Below are 20,047 nucleotides of genomic sequence, written 5' to 3'. Positions count from 1 at the left end.
CCACAAGCTTCTCACAATTAGTTGCTGGAATTTTGGCTGGATTGAGGCCTCAATGCTCGCACATGCTTTTTCAGTTCTGCCCACAAATTTTCTATCGGATTGAGGTCAGGGCTTTGTGAAGGCCACTCCAATACCTTGACTTTGTTGTCCTTCAATATATCCACATAATTTTCATTCCTCATGATGCCATCTATTTTGTGAAGTGCACCAGTCCTGCAGCAAAGCACCCCCACAACATGATGCTGCCACCCCCATGCTTCACAGTTGGGATGGTGTTCTTCGGCTTGCAAGCCTCACCCTTTTTCCTCCAAACATAACAATGGTCATTATGGCCAGACAGTTAAATTTTTGTTTCATCAGACCAGAGGACATTTCTCCAAAAATTAAGATCTTTGTCCCCATGTGCGCTTGCAAACTGTATTCTGGCTTTTTAAAGCAGTGGCTTCTTCCTTGCTGAGCAGCCTTTGAGGTTATGTCGATATAGGACTCGCTTTACTGTGGATATAGATACTTGTCTACCTGTTTCCTCCAGCATCTTCACAAGGCCCTTTGCTGTTGTTCTGGGATTGATTTGCACTTTTCGCACCAAACTATGTTCAACTGTAGGAGACAGAATGCGTCTCCTTCCTGATCGGTATGATGGTTGCATGGTCCCATGGAGTTTATACTTACGTACTATTGTTTGTGCAGATGAGCGTGGTACCTTCAGGTGTTTGGAAATTGCTCCCAATGATGAACCAGACTTGTGGAGGTCCACAATGTTTTTTTCTGAGGTCTTGGCTGATTTCTTTTGATTTTCCCATGTCAAGTAAAGAGGCACTGAGTTTGAAGGTAGGCCTTAAAATACATCCACAGGTACACCTTCAATTAGACTATCAGAAGCTAACTGGCTACTTGCCTAAAGGTTTAGCATCATTTTCTGGAATTTTCCAAGCTGCTTAATGGCACAGTTAAATTAGTGTATGTAAACTTCTGACCCACTGGAATTGTGATATAGTCAATTAAAAGTGAATCAATCTGTCTGTAAACAATTGTTGGAAAAATTACTTGTGTCATGCACAAAGTAGATGTCCTAAACGAGTTGCCAAAACTATAGTCTGCTAATATGAAATCTGTGGAGTGGTTTAAAAAAAATGAGTTTTAAAATGTAAACTTCAACTGACTGACTGACTTCAAATGTATATATATTATAAATCCCTTCCATTCCATAATCAGGATGTGACTAATTGCAATCATAGAGCCAGCTAACACAAAACTAGAGTATTTATAATAAAATTTCATTTGGGAAATTTATTATAAACAATCCAACTAAGTGAAGGAAAACATACGGCACAGATAAATCTTCCCATTGGAAATGTTCCATTTCTAACCGGGGACCTATACTGCACATGAAACAGAATATTTATGCTGCATATGTTGTAATAAAGACTTATGCATTTAAAAATCCAAAAGGGATTTTGATTGCTTAATAATTCATAATGATTTATTAACCATTACAACCATCAACCACAATAACTAAGAGTCTGCTCTGCACTTTAGTTGTGTTTAATAAACCAGCATTTCACTACAAAAAAATAAAATAAAAAATGTTTTATAAAACTGATTTAATTTCATCTTAATCTAGTTTTAAAATCAGATATGGTAGGATTGGAAAGGCCCCTCCCCATCTGTCACATGCAACACCCCTCCCCCCTTATCTCCCTGATGGCCCATCAATCCCCCCACATAACTGAAGCTAAAACCAGTGCAATCCGGTTTAAGCCAGTTTGCACTGGCTCATACCACTTTCAGCCAGTTTTCCCTAAGCCCCCAGCTGCAAAACGTGGCTGATGATTGGCTGGTGAGAGCAGCTGTAGAAACACCGCACTGGAACACAGTGCAACCTATAGCTGGGTTACTCTGTACTGATATTAACTGGAGGCAGTGAGCCATTCCACAACATGTCACATGCAAAGCCCTGTAAAGCAATCATCTTGACTGCTATCATGCACAATGACTGTTACAAACCACTATATTTAGCATATATGATACCACTCCATTTAAATTCAAAAGCAACGATTGACATTTTTCATCAGGCAAATCAGAATATTTACAAGTCACATGATAGTACTTACAAACTAGAGCATGTGACAGAAATATAGGTTAGTTATGAGCTGTAACATTCCATAAACAAACAGCAGTGGTTTATATCTTAAAAATGGGCTGGTCATGTTTTAATCTCTTGGTACACCAAGAAAAGGCTTCATGATGTGTCGGCAAATAGATCAGATTATGGTCACAGGTCAAGCCGATAATAATAGTTTGACATCTAGTTAGAGAACAAGCCTGTATAGAAGGAAGAGCTTGTTGAGAATTAACAGGGGTGACATCATTCATTTTTATTAAAACTTGATAATTTAACATATTTAAATATGTCCACCCTTTCTCTAACTCTTAGAATTGAACGGTTTTACCTCATCGAACATGGCCACCCAAGTGTCTGAACTCCCAAAAGGCATAACTGATATGTAAATATGGGAGCCTATATATTAATGATTCTGACGTCAGAAACCAGAGGATTTCAGAGTAAATTGTTTTTCAATAAATGGTCTATTTGGACTGGGAGGAAGTTTTGAGATCTGAAACTTACAGAATGTTTGTTTTCATAGCATGTTGCAAAAGATCAAGGACATTTTTATTTCTCATACTCCAAAACAAACATGACAAATTAACAATGCAACGAATTATCTAAAACAAAACAAAAACATCTACTAAATAACATAGGTTTAGTTCTAAAAAAATAAAATTAAAAAAATTGCTACTTTCCTGAAAAACTGGGCTCCGCGCGGACTGTTCTGATTGCGAAATTTACGTCATGACTACTGAGCACGAGACGTAGCGGCACACAGAAAACTAAATTTCTAGTATCTAAGAAAAATCCAAAAGACAGAAATTATGTCAGTGATTAAGAACTAGAATTTCTTCACCCTACAATAGTCCCACCGCTAAACGAGTTGACAACTTTACAGCTCAAATAACAAATTCTTTAAGTGCTTAAATACATGCTTCACATTTCTTCCTTTAAACCTATTAAGAACATGGCCCTGCTTACATCCATTGTTAGTGCCTTACTAAAAAAAATATTTTTTTTTTGCTTATTTTTAAATTATTAAAGGATAACTTAAAATCAATCTCTGTGGTAAATCAACATTTTGCCACAAATGCGGTTGATAGAGCAACTTGTACTGAGCGAAGGACATGAAATGGCTTCCGACAAAGAGAAATGGATTTTAGATAAACTATCAAAATCAACAACACTTATTTTGAGCAAAATACGTCCTTAAAAATAACTCAAACTCAGCTAAAATATGACTGGTAAATACATTATATTAAAAAAAAAAAAAACAATCAAAATAATCTCTCAGTCCTTCACTGAGCAAACACTAACTTTAGCTCTTTATTTCCATCCTGCATCCTAATGTGTATTGCCATCTTGTAAATAATCAGTCTATAATTAATAGGGGTGGGGGAAAAAATATATAGTTATAAATCGCCATTCTTGAGCCAAACGATTTTAAAATAGTCTCCCTAATGAAAAATTGATGTTTTATTTAATAACAAATATACGTTTATCTTAATGCTACAATGATTAATAAATAAATATAGGAAGCTATATTTGTGCAGAGTTCTACATAACAGTTTTTCTCTCTGAGAAGTTTTGTCTCTTTAATTTTTTACATTTAGTCCTTTATTGTACCGCTGCTACAGCCATCAAGCGCTGTTTGTTCGCTGCAGTGATCAATGTTCCTGCTCTTATGCATAATCCAAAAGTTAATTTGAGAGGTGTTGTGGAGAGTATTTGTCAGGAGTCATTCTACAGATTCTGTACGACACTGCTTTAATAAATTGTTTAGCTGTAAAAAGGCTCATTAAACTGTTGGATGCCGTAAACTACATGTCGCACCCACGCAATATTTATAATCTAACAGCCAGGGTATTCATGCGCAGTGGCGGGTAATTTTGCATATTTACCCGCCACTGTCGACAAGAAATGATGCGAGACACAAAGACGCGTGCTTGAGGAAACACACCTGATTATATTTGAAGAACAGACGAAAAACATGCCGGCAACGTGCACGTCTGATTTGTTTTTGTTCAGAAGTTCATTTGCACTTTGACGCCAACCCTCACAACGCGATTGTGTCTCGCAGAACACACGCAAATGGTGAGTTCTAATTTTTTTTCTCTGTCAGTCATCTCGGAGCAGTTTGTAAGAATAGTGTTGTCTGTGAGAACGCTGCATAGGAACTCAGACTATCTCTATATTGCAAATAACATGCAACGACATTGGGACTACAGGTGAATCGTCATGTGTGTCGTAATTCAGTACAGCCCCAGAAATGGTTCTTGAACAAGTTTACTCTTTAGCCTCCATTAGTATGTTGCAAAATGATCATTATGATAATAGTAATAGCCTATGGTAATGTATGTTATATTTTATATTCTAAAATAACTAAATTAGTTTGATAGGTTAAAATGATATATTGTATGTATTTATTTGTTGAATACAAATGGACATAATACAGCCTTATACATCCTTTGCACTAACTAGTCACCTAGTTCAGACAATGCACTGACTGGTCGATTGGTAGTTTTTGTACATCCCTACCCTTTATGTGCAAATTATACATTAGCACTAATGCTGAACTGTTAATCCATTATTTAAAGGGATAGTTCCCTATAATATAGTCAGCCTATAATTTACCCTCATGTTGTGCCAAACAGGCATGACTTTCTTTACCCAGATTGTTAGCCTATAGTCATTCAATTTCATTGTATGGATAAAATATGGAATGAAAGTATACTAAAGGTGACAAAGGCCAACATTCTGCCTAACATCACTGTTTGTGTTGCACACAAAAAAGAAAAGTATGGTGGGTTCAGAACAACATGAGAATGAGTAAACGATGTCTGAATTTTCATTTTTGTGTGAACCATTCTTTTTAACATAAAAAGCCAGATGCTATTTGCACCCCTGTGCAAATAGTGGCAGATAATATTTGCACCCCAATGTAAATACATACAGTACAGGGTTCTTTTTATCCTGTGGTTTCATCAGACTATTGGGGTGCTAATAGCTGCGCTATGTGGCAGATGCTATTTTCACCTGGATACAAATAGTCACTCTGTAAAAAATAAAAATATACAAGCACTGCTAACTTATTACAACTCAAATTGAGGAAATATACCGCAAGCCTCAAAGGATCGCATGTAGACCAACCGCAATTCAGGCTGCACATCTTATCACATTTCAACTGCTCCAATAATGATGCAAAACAGACTGTGATCATGTTGTTTGGATGTGTCCTATGTTTGGATCCCGCCATGTTAAAACTGTTCATAAAGACAAATCATTCACCATAGGGACTTCCAGTAGGCATTGCCTCTAATCTGATTAAAGTGAGCATTTTGGGTATTAGGGGATGACACAAAGTGCACGGTCAAAAAAAGCAAGAGTGAATGTAGAGCAAGACTTTAAGCATGAGAACAGACTTGTGTTGGGGGGTGTCACTGGATTACCACTTCCTGTGGCGTGTTATTCCAAAAAAAACCTCATGTGTTTGACCAGTTTAGGACAACATTAGAGGCTTATTTACTGACAGCACCAAACCTCATCAATACTTAAATGAAGGCGTGTCAAAACAATGTTAACATTTGTGCGATGAACTGATGCCCGTGTATGACTGACATAGATAGGATCAGACAACTGCAGCACAAAACGAGATGTTAGGCTAGTGTTTTGGTCTAAGTCACCATTCACTTTCATTACATCTTTTTTTCCAAACAATGAAAGTGAATGGTTATTGATGCCGTCATTCTTGTGTTCCATGTAAAAAAAGAACATCATGTGGGTTTGGAACAACCTGAGGGTGCGTAAATAGTGACAGAATTTTTATTTTTGGTTTTTCCACTGAAAAATGCATATAAAGAACAGTCTGCTCGTGTTAACTTCACATGGCTCAATGAACCATGAAAATAATGTCACTGCTTACTTACCCTTATGTTGTTCCACAACCAAGGACTTACCTTCTTCAGTGGAATGCAAAATGAGATGTTAGGAAGGATGTTACTTGACTGACAGCCTCAGTCGCCTTTCACTTTCATTGCATCTTTTTTCCATACATTGAAAGTGAATGAGGCTTGTCATTCAGTTAAACATCTCCTTTTGTGTTCCACAGAAGATAAAAGTAATGAAGGATACGCTTTGTGACAATATGTGTTTGTTCTTGTTAACTGTCTCTTTATAATTTCTGACAGCTACCTGGTGTAACCATAATTGCATGGGGGGGGGATACAAAACCACCAACAACACATCAATACTCATACTACATACGCACTACTCATCGTAAGTGTGTGAGATCACACTCAAACTACCTGTAATTCAACCCACATTCAATCCAGTCTTCATATGATGCCATCATGTGTAAACAAGGCTGAGTAATGTAGGGACTGCACTGAAACAGCTCAGTTCCCTTTTCCAAACTTACCAATATGAGTGTCCTGCCCATGGGGGCCCTGCACCGGGACGGTGATCTTTCGCTCCGGCTGCGGGATGCACTTCAGGCAGAAAGAGTGCAGACAGGGCAGGAGTTTGGGCTCACAGTCGCGGTTCTGCAGACTCTGTTTACATACAGCGCACGTATCCAGCAGGCTTATCGGGGCGGCAGGGGTTGAGGAAGAAGATGCTACTGGTGGTGCTGGTGGAGGAGGCGACATTTCGGTGGTGAGAGCGGGTGTTGCGCCAGCTGTGGTGCTTTCCGCTGAGGAGGAGGAGGAGGAGGAGGAGGAGGCGGAGGAGGGCGGCGGCGGCGGCGGCTGCTGCTCACTGCTCTCGGCATTCGGGGTCCCGTCTCGAGCTTCGCCGCTGCTGTTGCTAGTGCTGGATGTCGTCAGCGCTAGGGAGACGGTCTCTTGAGGTTTCAGCTCGTCCCCTCCGTTTTTCGGGTCCGCGTCGATTAAAACGACCGGCTCTTGGTCCTTCGCGCCGCTGTCTCCGTTTTCTTCTCCTGTCGGAGTTTCTACCTCCATGTTGACGGAGCTCTGCGTACACTCTTGGCCTTTGTTGTCCGCCATCTTTGCTCCTATTTGAACCGCCTGACGTACAACGCGCTGAGAAAATTCGATGGCTCTGACGTCATCGCGTCGCTCTCTTGTGCGTCACAGAGCTAGAGAGGGTCTTCGATAATGAACGTGCTTAATAATAATATTTTAAAGTGTCTTTTAAAAAATAAATAATTTAAAATATTGCACATCAAAAGACAGCTGTACAATATTTTAAATTATTTAATTTTTAAAGGACACTTTAAAATATTATAACATGTAAAATATTATAAAGCTTAATAAAAGTTGTATTATAATACGTTTGTATGTTTTTACTACTTGTAAAACTTTTTTTGCACTGCAAGCTAACTGTAATGTAATGTTCTTAACCCTTATGCCTTGTTCATTATTGAATCACATTACAGTTGTTCCCGGTCAAAAATGACCGGAAACATTAAGAGTGCCATTGTTCAATTACTATGAATCACATGTAACAGTTGTTACTTCAGTCATGTAAAAGCACTGGAGTTCTGCATTTTGAGTGGCTTTTTGAGGTATTTAGACCCTATTATTTTTTTATTTACTAATTTATTTACCTATGTGACCTTGAAATTGGCATTGAAAATTGACATTTTGTTATTAATTTTTTCTCAAATACTGAACCAGTCCTCATAAATCATATACCGTTTGAAAGCTTTAAATCTCAAGAATCAAACTGTGTCGACCATTTTTTAAAATATAAAAATAAATGAAAACCAGATGAAATTCCAAGTATAAACAGTAGGTGGCTGCAGAGAGCTACTTATTCATCCCTGGTTGAAGAGAAGATGATTTCTCGATTTTGTCAAGTGGAGGACCACTGAATCAAGACCCTGTCATGGCCAGCCCAATCTCCAGACTTGAACCCCATTAAAAAACCTCTGGAATGTGATCAAGAGGAAGATGGATGGCCACAAACCATCAAACAAAGCCGAGCTGCTTCAGTTTTTGCACTAGGAGTGACATAAATCACCCAACAGCAATGTGAAAGACTGGTAGAGAGCATGCCAAGACACATGAAAGCTGTGATTGAAAATCAGGGTTATTCCACCAAATATTGATTTCTGAATTCTTCCAAAGTTAAAACATTAGTATTGTGTTGATTAAAAATGAATATGAACTTGTTTTCTTTGCATTATTCAAGGTCTGAAAACACTGCATCTTTTTTTGTTATTTTGACCAGTTGTCATTTTCTGCAAATACATGTTGTAAATGACAATATTTTTATTTGGAATTTGGCAGAAACGTTGTCAGTACTTTATAGAATAAAACAAAAATGTTCATTTTACTCAAGCACATACCTATAAAGAGTAAATCCAGAGAAACTGATAATTTTGCAGTGGTCTCTTAATTTTTTCCAGATCTGTATTTTTAAACATTATCAAAGACTACTTTTGTCAAAGTTTAGCATTTTATTTGGTTTGTTTGAGGTTATTTTTTGTCAGTTCTTGCAATAATGCCACATTATTACAGTCAACCCTGAACATCGTGTTACAAAGAGTGTAAACTATCCCTCTGATCTGTATATGTCTTTGATCTATGTGTGTGTGTGCGGACTGCTTTCAAAAATTACCTGAAATAGATAAGTAATAACCTTATTTATCCCTGGTTGTAGCAAGATGAATGTGTGTGTGTGTGTGTGTGTGTGTGTGCATGTTCAGCATTGTAGATGTGTTATGGTCTCACAAATTCATTTTGGTGTGTGTGTTCTGCATTGTGGCTGATTGTTTTATTTTTTGACAAATTTCAAAATAATTGTTTTGCTTTATATTTTGACCAGTTAGGCTTTGTGTGTGTGTGTTCTGCACTCTTGATGTATGGTAGTCTCACCCCTTCATGTTTGTGTGTGTTTTTATTCTGCAATGTGGCTTTTTTTTTTTTTAGATTTTATATAATTAAATTATGCAAAATAAATCAGATTTTTAGTGTTTCCCTTTCATTTCCTATGGCGGTCACTCTTGACCGGGAACAGTACAAGTGTGAATTTTTTTTTTCTACCACTTAGAATGATCAAATCAACTCCAGACCAAACCATGCATTAATAAAAATAAAATTTCAAATAAATAAATAAAAAAAAAAAAAAAAAAATTATGGAAAAAAACTTATTACAAACATAACACAAACCCGTTATACTTACAATGGAAGTGAATGGGGCCAGTCAATAATCGCTAAAATACACATCGTTTCATAATTGTAGCCACAGGATGAAATAACTGTTAAAACTGTCAGTATGATTCCAGAGTAATAAAATCACTCACTAACCATATCTGTGTCAAGTTAACTTTAATACCAGGATTACAGGGTTTCGTTGTCATGAAAGTTGTTAGCTAACATTGCATATTACTTTATACAGATAAGGTTGGTAAGCAATTCTATCAAACTAAATTTATGTTAACATGTACAATGTTAATATAAAGGATGGATGGGCCAGTCGAAATTATATTTTGTGGAAATCATTATGCCACAAATGCTGTTAATTAAGCTTAAATTGTATTATACCAGGAATGTTTCTTTTGAATATGAAGGAACTTGAATTGTCTGTAAAATTTGAATTTTAAGATTAATTATAAAGATTAATAATGTGGAGTGTGCAGTATTTTGGGTAAAAGTTTAGACAAAAGCATGCAAACAGCTAAAATATGCAGCCATTGCTGCATTGAACAAATACAACACTGTTAATGTTACTTTGAACAAAATGAGTCCATGTGACTCAAAACAAGAATTAATTTCAATGTTCAAGGTAAAACAATGTACATATCAACAATTACATAACTTTGTAACATCTACATTCAACCCAATACAATTCCCTGTTGCCTATTTTTCAGTTTGTAACATTTCTGCAAGAATATATAATGTTCTAAGCTCTACACTTAAAGTGAGTTGTTTGACCCATTAATCTGTTGTATGACAGTTCATCTTTTGCCATTTACAGGTACATTGATGGGGTAACATCTTGAGAAACTTATCAAGGCAAGTCATCAGCATTTTATTGTGTTTCTTAAAAAAATACAAATAGAGTGGAACATTAAAAAAAAAGAAAATATTACCTAAAGGTCTGTCAGGTAATCACATAAAAGACAACAAAACATTATTATAAATGACAATACAGCCACAAGAGCTTTGCAAAATGCTTTAGTGAACTGCAACTCAATGTATACAGTAAACATATAAACAAACTAATGTGAGTAACTGATTTCCAGAGTTTAAATGAACTTTAACTGTTTTTTTTTTTTGTGTGTGTGTTTTTTTTACTTTTGGTGCAGAATTATGACATCTGGACTACAACAGTTTTTAATCTGTTTGCAATAAAACACTATTGTCCATTTTCCTTGTATAAAGATGGCTCTCTCTTCGTCATTTAATTTTAAAAAGTGACACTTTGGTAGAGTGATCATTTACTGGTCCAAGACAAGCAAAAGTCTGCAACAGTTTCAAGATGGTGTTGATAGTCATTATTTAATATTCCTGTCGAATATTCTCTTTGTTCTCATCACCCTGTTGCTGTTTCATCTGTCTCACTTCGTTCTCCAGCTGTACGATGGCACGCTCAATTTCATAGTTCTTGCTAACGAGGGACACCCAGCTGTGAAACAAATAAGCAAAAACACTTATAAAGAGTTCAGATAACTGATTGAGTTAAACTTGACACAGAAATATACTCCATGCAGTGCTGACTTTGACTCAAGTTCTCGAAGTTTGGCTCCACCAGCTAGCTGATCGTTTTTGCGCAGCCAGTTCAGGTCCTGTATCTGTTTTCTGGAAGGAGAACAAAGAAATGCATCACAGTGAGCAAACCCATTATTATGATGATGTTTATAGATAACTGAATTGTATTAATATTAATGTCAAGATCAAATAATTTCCCAAACTATTAGTGCACAATGACTTATACTTTGTTACTCACCTAACCTTCTGCAGTTCCTTTTGTGCATTTTCAATCATTAGGGCCAAATTACTGTTTAACAGAGAAGAGAACCAATTATGATCAAATCTCACAATTATTTTTTAATTTCTATCAATGTTTCGCAAGCAATTGCTTAAAAGAATAGTTCACCCAAAAATGAAAATTCTCTCATCATTTACTCACCCTCATGCCATCCCAGATGTGTAGGACTTTCTTCTGTAGAACACAAAGATTAGGAGAACATCTCAGCTCTGTAGGTCCATACGATGCAAGTGAATGGTGGCCAGAACTTTGAAGCTCCAAAAAGCACATAAAGGCAGCATTGAAAGTAATCTATCCGACTTCAGTGCTTTAATCCATATCTTCTAATATAAAGTGATCCAATTGGTTTTGGGTGAGAACAGACAAAAATGTAACTTCTTTTTCACTGTACATCTTGCCATTGCAATCTTTAGGCACGATAATGATTTCAAGCTACATAACACTTCCTAGTGCTTGGCGCATGCCCAGAACACTTAATTGCGCTAGGAAGTGTAATCGAGCTTGAAATCATGACTGCCAAAGAGACTGCTGATGTCGAGATTTGTAGTAAAAAAGGAGTAATCTTTTGGTCTGTTCTCACCCCAAACTGACTGGAACGCTTCAGAAGACATTGATAAAACTACTGGAGTCATATGGATTACTTTTATGCTGCCTTTTTGTGCTTTTTGGAGCTTCAAAGTTTTGTTCACCATTCACTTGCATTGTATGGACCTACAGATCTGAGATACTCTTCTATAAATCTTTGTGTTCAGCAGAAGAAAGTCAGTAGTCGAAATAGGGAGGCAAATGTCAAAATTTGACTGATGAGGGGGCGTGGCCGGATGATTTATGAGGGGGGCGTGACCAGAATTAGTTGACAGATGTTTATGTTTGATAACAATAATCGGAAGTGTCTGACTGGATGTGTGTTTGAGAGATAACGATAACCGGATGTGTCTGACAGGATGTGTGTTTGAGAGATAACGATAACCGGATGTGTCCGACAGGATGTCTGTTTAGTTGATAACAATAGCCGTATGTGTCGGACAGGAAGTGTGTTTGACCTCTGATTGACAGATGTTTTTAAGTGATAAAAGTTTTGTCGAGCATGCGGTTTAAAAGATATGTTTTCCTGAGTCTGGATAACACCACATTCAGAAAACTATTCTGACCCTTTGATGATCATGGCTGTTTCTCCGATGAGAGTGCAAGTTGAATTACCTGAAAGACTGGCTTTTGCTCCAAAGTGAAATAATGGATAAAGTGTGGCAGAGTTCACATCGGACATGAAGCGTAAGTTTCCCATAACCTAAGTAGGTATGGGCATTTTGGTCATTTTGTCTACTCGAGTACTCGGTGGGGTGGGAGGACACATACATATACAGTATGTACATATACTGAATGTCATACGTCTTTGGCTGCTTTGGTCCCTTTGTTCCAACGTCTCTTCATTAACATAGGCTGTTATAATGTAGTCTGTTACAATAAGTACAAAAGAGGGCATAATCAAAAATATAGTGCATAATATTTTGTCATTATGTGAAGACTCGCTGGTCAATTCAGTGAAATAATGCTCAGGACGTTCGTCTCTGTTCTTCCTTCAGGTTACCGTAATAAGCTTAGTAAGTGCGCACTACTGTTTCTGAACCGTGGTGTTCGTGACGCCATTATCATCGTGTTTTTAAACTCGTGTTAAGTTGAAAATAGATTTGAAGACCCTGCATTCTTTTACATTCAGCTGTGCTCCATCCACAGTTGAAGTCAGATGTTTACAGACAACTTAGCCAAATACATTTCAACTCAGTTTTTCACAATTCCTGACATTTAATCGTAGAAAACTTTCCCTGTCTTAGGTCAGTTAGGATCACTAATTTATTTTAAGAATGTGAAATTTTGGGGGCCTGGGTGGCTCAGCAAGTAAAGATGCCAACTACCATACCATACTTTTGTCTAGTCACTCCAGTCAGGCTTCATAAGCAACCAATTGGCCCGGTTGCTAGGGTGGGTAGAGTCATGTTGGGTTAACCTCCTCGTGGTCGCTATAATGTGGTTCTCGCTCTCGGTGGGGCACGTGGTGAGTTGTGCGTGGATGCCGCGGAGAATAGCGTGAAGGTCTCCGTAGTAACACGCTCAAGTCGTGATAAGATGCGCGGATTGACGGTCTCAGACGTGGAGGCAACTGAAATTCCTCCTGCGCCACCTAGATTGAGGCGAGTCACTACGCCACCATGAGGACTTGGAGCCCATTGAGAATTGGGCATTCCAAATTGAGGAGAAAAGGGGAAAAAAAATCTAAAAGAAAAAAAAAATAGAATGTGAAATGTCAGAATAATAGTAGAGAGAATGATTTATTTCAGCTTTTATTTCTTTCATCACATCCCCAGTGGGTCAGAAGTTTACATTCACTTTGTTAGTATTTGGTAGCATTGCCTTTAAATTGTTTAACTTGGGTCAAACTTTTTGGGTAGCCTTCCACAAGCTTCTCACAATAAGTTGCTGGAATTTTGGCCCATTCCTCCAGACAGAACTGGTGTAACTGAGTCAGGTTTGTAGGCCTCCTTGCTCGCACATGCTTTTTCAGTTCTTCCCACAAATTTTCTATTGGATTGAGTTCAGGGCTTTGTGATGGCCACTCCAATACCTGGACTTTGTTGTCCTTAAGCCATTTTGCCACAACTTTGGAGGTATGCTTGTCCATTTGGAAGACCCATTTGCGACCGAGCTTTAATTTCTTGGCTGATGTCTTGAGATGTTGCTTCAATATATCCATATCATTTTCCTTCCTCATGATGCCATCTATTTTGTGAAGTGCACCAGTCCCTCCTGCAGCAAAGCACCCCCACAACATGATGCTGCCACCCCCATGGTTCACATTTTGGATGGTGTTCTTCGGCTTGCAAGCCTCACCCTTTTTCCTCCTAACATAACGATGGTCATTATGGCCAAACAGTTCACTTTATGTTTCATTATACCAGAGGACATTTCTCCAAAAAGTAAGATCTTTGTCCCCATGTGCACTTGCAAACTGTAGTCTTTTTTATGGTGGTTTTGGAGCAGTGGCTTCTTCCAGGTTATGTCGATATAGGACTCGTTTTACTGTGGATATAGATACTTGTCTACCTGTTTCCTCCAGCATCTTCACAAGGTCCTTTGCTATTGTTCTGTGATTGATTTGCACTTTTCGCACCAAAATATGTTCATCTCTAGGAGACGGAATGTGTCTCCTTCCTGAGCGGTATGATGGCTGCATGGTCCCATGGCGTTTATACTTACGTACTATTGTTTGTACAGATGAACGTGGTACCTTCAGGCATTTGGAAATTGCTCCCGAGGATGAACCAGACTTGTGGAGGTCCACAACTTTCTTTCTGAGGTCTTTGCTGATTTCTTTTGATTTTCCCATGATGTCAAACAAAGAAGCACTGAGTTTGAAGGTAGGCCTTAAAATACATCCATGGGTACACCTCCAATTGTCTCCAATTAGCCTATCAAAAGCTAATTGGCTAATTGCCTAAAGGCTTGACATAATTTTCTGGAATTTTCCAAGCTGTATATAGGCACAGTTAACTTAGTGAATGTAAACTTCTGATCCACTGGAATTGTGATATAGTCAATTAAAAGTGAAACAATCTGCCTGTAAACAGTTTTTGGAAAAATTACTCATGTCATGCACAAAGTAGATGTCCTAAACGACTTGCCAAAACTATAGTTTGCTAATATGGAATCTGTGGAGTGGTTAAAAAATGAGTTTGAATAACTTCAACCTATGTGTATGTAAACTTCTGACTTCAACATTAGATGTTTGAAAGTCACACTGCACTCTGTTGGTGTTTGTTGCTGTGATGATTCATACTTCCTCCCATTTAACTTGGAATTTTAAACTTCATACTGGGAAAACCACAATGGAACGCACTTTATGTCAGACTTTACAATTCGTGTGGAAATCTTCAGCTCTGATTTTGCGGAGATGCAGGTGTGTCAAGCAAACATGTCGGCACCGAGGGAGATTTACAGTCAATGATTGGATGATCGTCCAGCTTCTTGTTTTTTAGGGTGAACTATTACTTTAAATGTTTTGTCTTTAAAATCTTTTTAACCAAGGTCATGAGCCTACAAACAGTGTTCACAGTAATCAAAGCTGACTTTTCTAGTACAATGTAGAAAATATTTTTCTATATTTGGGGATTTTCTCCCCAATTTGACATGCCCAATTCCCAGTGCACTCTAGGTCCTCATGGTGGCGTAGTGACGAATTTCAGTTGCCTTCGCGTCTGAGACAGTGAATCTGCACATCTTATCACATGGCTTGTTGAGCACGTTACTGCGGAGACCTAGCGCGTGGAGGCTTCACGCTATTCTCTGCGGCATCCACGCACAACTTGCCACGTGCCCCACCAAGAGCGAGAACCACATTATAGCGACCATGAGGAGGTTAACCCAATGTGACTCTACCCACCCTAGCAACCGGGCCAATTGGTTGCTTAGGAAGCCTGACTGGAGTCACTCAGCACACCCTGGATTCGAACTTGTGACTCCAGGTGAGGTGAAAATACTAATGTTGATTAATGTAGGTCAAATTTCTCCTATGAAAAAGTACATCTATATGGAGAGTCTCTGATTAATGATAATGGTTCAAATTACAGACTTCCGTTAACTTACTCGTTAGACACTTTCCATGCATTGGTCCCATACTGGGCCATGAGTTCAAGGTTCTCAATACGCACTGCCTGGTGCTCAAGCTGGGCCATTGAGTTATTAACGCAGTCCTGCCATGCTGTTATGTCATTCTTCTGCCCAGATGAAGGAGCAGGCAGCTCATACCTAAGATAATGTTCAAAATAACGAGAGGTATAAATGCAAACAGCACACTTTGTTTTAACAGCTAGTGTCCTTTGGTAAAGTTTGTATAATTAAAAAGAAAACAAATTCTAGACTAATGATGCAGTTCCCTCAACTACACACTTGTGCAACGAACACTACTTATGCATTACGTTGAAGTAAAAATATGTCAATAAAATGTTTGTTTTTATTTTCTAGGGAATATTTAACCCTTAAATGCATGGGTGTTTCGCCACACATTACTACATACTCTGGTCTTTACCGACCCAGCACATACACTGGCGGCAAATTTTGGAATTATGTACAGATTTTCCTCTTATGGAAAGTAATTGGTACTTTTATTCACCAAAGTGGCATTCAGCTGATCACAATGTATAGTCAGGATATTAATAATATGAAAAATTACTATTACAATTTGGAAAAAAAAAGAGAAAAAAAATCAGAACTTAAACTACTTCAAAGAGTTCTCATCAAAAAAATCCTCCACGTGCAGCAATGACAGCTTTGAAGATCCTTGGCATTCTAGCTGTCAGTTTGTCCAGATACTCAGGTGACATTTCACCCCACACTTCCTGTAGCACTTGCCATAGATGTGACTGTCTTGTTGGGCACTTCTCACGCACCTTACAGTCTAGCTGATCCCACAAAAGCTCAATGGGGTTAAGATCCATAACACTCTTTTCCAATTATCTGTTGTCCAATGTCTGTGTTTCTTTGCCCACTCTAACCTTTTCTTTTTGTTTTCCTGTTTCAAAAGTGGCTTTTTCTTTGCAATTCTTCCCATAAGGCCTGCACCCCTGAGTCTTCTCTTTACTGTTGTACATGAAACTGGTGTTGAGCGGGTAGAATTCAATGAAGCTGTCAGCTGAGGACATGCGAGGCGTCTATTTCTCAAACTAGAGACTCTGATGTACTTATCCTCTTGTTTAGTTGTACATCTGGTCTTCCACATCTCTTTCTGTCCTTGTTAGAGCCAGTTGTCCTTTGTCTTTGAAGACTGTAGTGTGCACCTTTGTATGAAATCTTCAGTTTTTTGGCCATTTCAAGCATTGTATAGTCTTCATTCCTCAAAACAATGATTGACTGATGAGTTTCTAGAGAAAGCTGTTTCTTTTTTACCTTAAGACATGCCAGTCTATTGCATACTGTGGCAACTCAAAAACAAAACACAAAGACAATGTTAAGCTTCATTTAACGAACCAAATAGCTTTCAGCTGTGTTTGATATAATGGCAAGTGATTTTCTAGTACCAAATTAGCAATTTAGCATGATTACTCAAGGATAAGGTGTTGGAGTGATGGCTGCAGGAAATGGGGCCTGTCTAGATTTGATCAAAAATGATTTTTTTTTTTTCCAAATAGTGATGATGCTGTTTTTTTTTACATCAGTAATGTCCTGACTATACTTTGTGATCAGTTGAATGCCACTTTGGTGAATTAAATGACCAATTTCTTTCCAAAACAGCAAAATCTGTACATTATTCCAAACTTTTGGCCACCAGTGTATACCCATCATAAATGGATGTACAAAATGCCCAAATAGTGTCAAATTTTCAAAACATTTTCAAGACAATTAAAAAAATAACTGAATAGAATACATTCTGATATATCTCAAAGAGATGATGCAACAAACCTAGAACAGGATTCGTTACTTCCATACTAAAATTTCATAAGACTGGAATGGGGTGGAATAAGGTCCCAGGTCAATAAGACCAGAGGTATACATTGTTAGGTTAAACTTCTAGCAACTTGTTTCCCTCCCTTTTGTAAAATTGATCAAGTAACATTAATTTCAGACAAGTCATCAGCAGACTAGTCTAATACCTGTGACAATAGTTTAAACAGTAAACATTTACCTCTTCATACTGAGCAGCTCCATGGGCTGACGAGCAGCAAGTCTCTCAAACTCATTCTTCATTATCTCAGTCTACATGACAACAACACAACACTAACGTTATACTGTGGAAATGTTGATTATATTGAGACAGAAGCACAAAAAAAATTTAAAATAAATAAATTTAATTTTTGTACCTCAAAAGTTGAGAAATCAGGTGTGGGCAGGTAACTCAGGTAGTTCTTTGTTGGTCTGTATCGTCTTGTCTCCTCCTCGACCAAAGCAGCTGCCTTTAAGGATGAATATTGAAAGATTATAAACAATACTGTAATTTATACAAATGTAAAAGAAAACAGCTGAACTTTCACATTCAAGTTCCAGAAAACCAGAATATATCAATCCCCTTTCTAGCTATAGGATGCAAAGCAAGTAATCATTATTTATCGTCGTTTTAAAGGGACTGGTCGTATATAAATGCACGTTCCTTTTACTTACTGCTTCTCTAACCCCTGGAGCATCATATCCCTGGTCGAAATACGGCAGAGCATCAACAAAAACATCACCAGCGACTGAAGAAGGGCCTGCCATACTAACCTTCCAGAAACAAATGCATTGCACGCTGTGCGCCGTTTCTAATGTTTTGATAAACATACATGTGAACATCAGCGCCGTCTTGCGTGTCGGAGCGGAAACAGGCTAGACGACAGGCCCACCAAATCAATCTGTATTATATTATTTATACAGGGAAGAATGACAGTAAAGTCAAATCTTATAGGCACAATTTATATTTAAAAAACATACATTCAGTCAGGTGTCAACATTTTAGACAGGTACTATATTTTGTGTACATGTTTCTCTTTAAATATCTTACACATTTTATGGCAAATTTCCTATGGTCTATTTATTACTGTAACAATAAGTACATACTATAAAAACAGATATTTGAATGCAACTCAGTCACATGGTTTAATTCTATGCACGTCTCGTCTATAAATACTGTATCAGAGATAAGATATTTTTATTTGCAAATGTAACAAAGTCTAGTTACACAAAATATTCCTTAAAAAAAACTGTACAAAGTGTAAGAGCCTTTAAAACTGTGAAAATTTGCATTGATATTTAGTAAAAGAGCAAACATGACAACTTCCGACATTCAAAATGAAAGGTAATTTCTGTGCATCTGAAAAATCATACATTATGTTCTTGAAGGGGAACAGAAGCCATCGTTCATTATACTGTATATACTGTATATTTTAAAACTACAAATAATTTGCAGCTGGGACAAAAGTTTTAGAATGTTTTTTTTTTTTTTTTTTTACAAAACAATACTTGCATTAGCCTACCTTATAGTCTAGTATAATACAAATTACATAAAAGGAATTCAACCAGAAATGAAAATTCTCTCATTTAATCACCCTTATGCCATCCCAGATGTTTATGGCTTACTTTCTTCTGCAAAATACAAATGAAGATTTTAAAAGAGTCTCAGCTCTGTTGGTCCATACAATGCAAGTGAAACTTCGAAGCTCCAAAAAGCACATAAAGTCATCATAAAAGTAATCCATAAGACTCCAGTGGTTTAATCCATGTCTTCTGAAGTGATCCAATCGGTTTTGGCTGAAAATAGACCAAAATGTAACTCATTTTACTATAAATGGTGTCCAGAAATGTGAAGCTCCAAAAAGCACATAAAGGCAGCATAAAAGTAATCCATGTGACTCCAGTTGTTTACTCTATGTCTTCAGAAGCAATATGATAGGTGTGGGGGAGAAACAGATCAATATTTAAGTCCTTTTTAATATAAATTCTCCTAACTGCCCAGTAGATGGTGATATATGCCCGAAGAATGCAAAGAATGTAGAAGTGAAAGTGGACTTTTATAGTAAAAAAAAAAAAAGGACTTTAATATTGATCTGTTTCTCACCCACACTTATCATATTGCTTCTTAATACATGGATTTAACCACTGGTGTCATATGAACTGCTTTTATGCTGTCTCTATGTGCTGGCCACCATTCACTTGCATTCACTTGCAAATGGACCAACAGAGCTTAGATATTCTTCTAAAAATCTTTGTGTTCTGAAGAAGAAAGAAAGACATACACATCTGGGATGGCATGAGGGTGTATAAATGATTAGAGCATTTTCATTATTGGGTGAACTATTCCTTTAAAGGCAACTGAACAGGGTAAGTGTAAGACATCTGAAATGGCCATTAACCCAACCCTTGTTATAACTCATTCATAGTCAGTTTTTTTCCTTATTGGCCACAATACCATGACACAGACTCCTTCCTTTCCTGTGTTGTAATTCCATCCTCTTTGTTGCTTGT

The 20,047-nt window shown here is 37.5% G+C and overlaps 2 protein-coding genes across 4 annotated transcripts in view; both read right to left on the bottom strand.

Moving 5' to 3' along the window:
• LOC127423917 (E3 ubiquitin-protein ligase TRIM33-like) overlaps positions 1-7,154 on the bottom strand; it is a 35,448-nt gene extending 28,294 nt beyond the window's left edge. For 2 of the 3 annotated variants that reach the window (XM_051668601.1, XM_051668603.1), the window contains exon 1: positions 6,528-7,153. In XM_051668601.1, the coding sequence (XP_051524561.1) occupies positions 6,528-7,113 (586 nt within the window). In that variant the 5' untranslated portion in view covers positions 7,114-7,153. Of the gene's footprint in view, positions 1-6,527 lie in introns of all 3 variants that reach the window. The other variant, XM_051668604.1, reaches the window with a different exon arrangement.
• A 3,080-nt stretch (positions 7,155-10,234) lies between these two features.
• Positions 10,235-18,379, bottom strand: LOC127423938 (pre-mRNA-splicing factor SPF27-like). The gene is made up of 7 exons (XM_051668649.1): positions 18,212-18,379; positions 17,914-18,006; positions 17,739-17,809; positions 15,704-15,865; positions 11,024-11,074; positions 10,795-10,875; positions 10,235-10,702 (listed from the first exon to the last, which is right to left on the bottom strand). The coding sequence occupies exons 1-7, from the start codon at positions 18,377-18,379 to the stop codon at positions 10,576-10,578; spliced, it is 753 nt and encodes a 250-aa protein (XP_051524609.1). The 3' UTR covers positions 10,235-10,575.
• Between the last annotated feature and the right edge of the window lie 1,668 nt (positions 18,380-20,047).

Source organism: Myxocyprinus asiaticus, chromosome 33, assembly GCF_019703515.2.
Source record: "Myxocyprinus asiaticus isolate MX2 ecotype Aquarium Trade chromosome 33, UBuf_Myxa_2, whole genome shotgun sequence".
Taxonomy (NCBI): domain Eukaryota; kingdom Metazoa; phylum Chordata; class Actinopteri; order Cypriniformes; family Catostomidae; genus Myxocyprinus; species Myxocyprinus asiaticus.
This window is presented reverse-complemented; position numbering and strand designations above follow the sequence as displayed.

What these genes read in the sequence shown, in the direction of transcription:
- LOC127423938 (XM_051668649.1), bottom strand. Translation starts at nt 18,379, where the DNA reads ATGTTCACATGTATGTTTATCAAAACATTAGAAACGGCGCACAGCGTG. An exon ending in AAGGAACTGCAGAAGGTTAG is followed by an intron (nt 10,876 to 11,023) that starts GTGAGTAACAAA and finishes TTCTCCTTCCAG; the next exon opens with AAAACAGATACAGGACCTGA. An exon ending in CTTCGAGAACTTGAGTCAAA is followed by an intron (nt 10,703 to 10,794) that starts GTCAGCACTGCA and finishes TTTGTTTCACAG; the next exon opens with CTGGGTGTCCCTCGTTAGCA.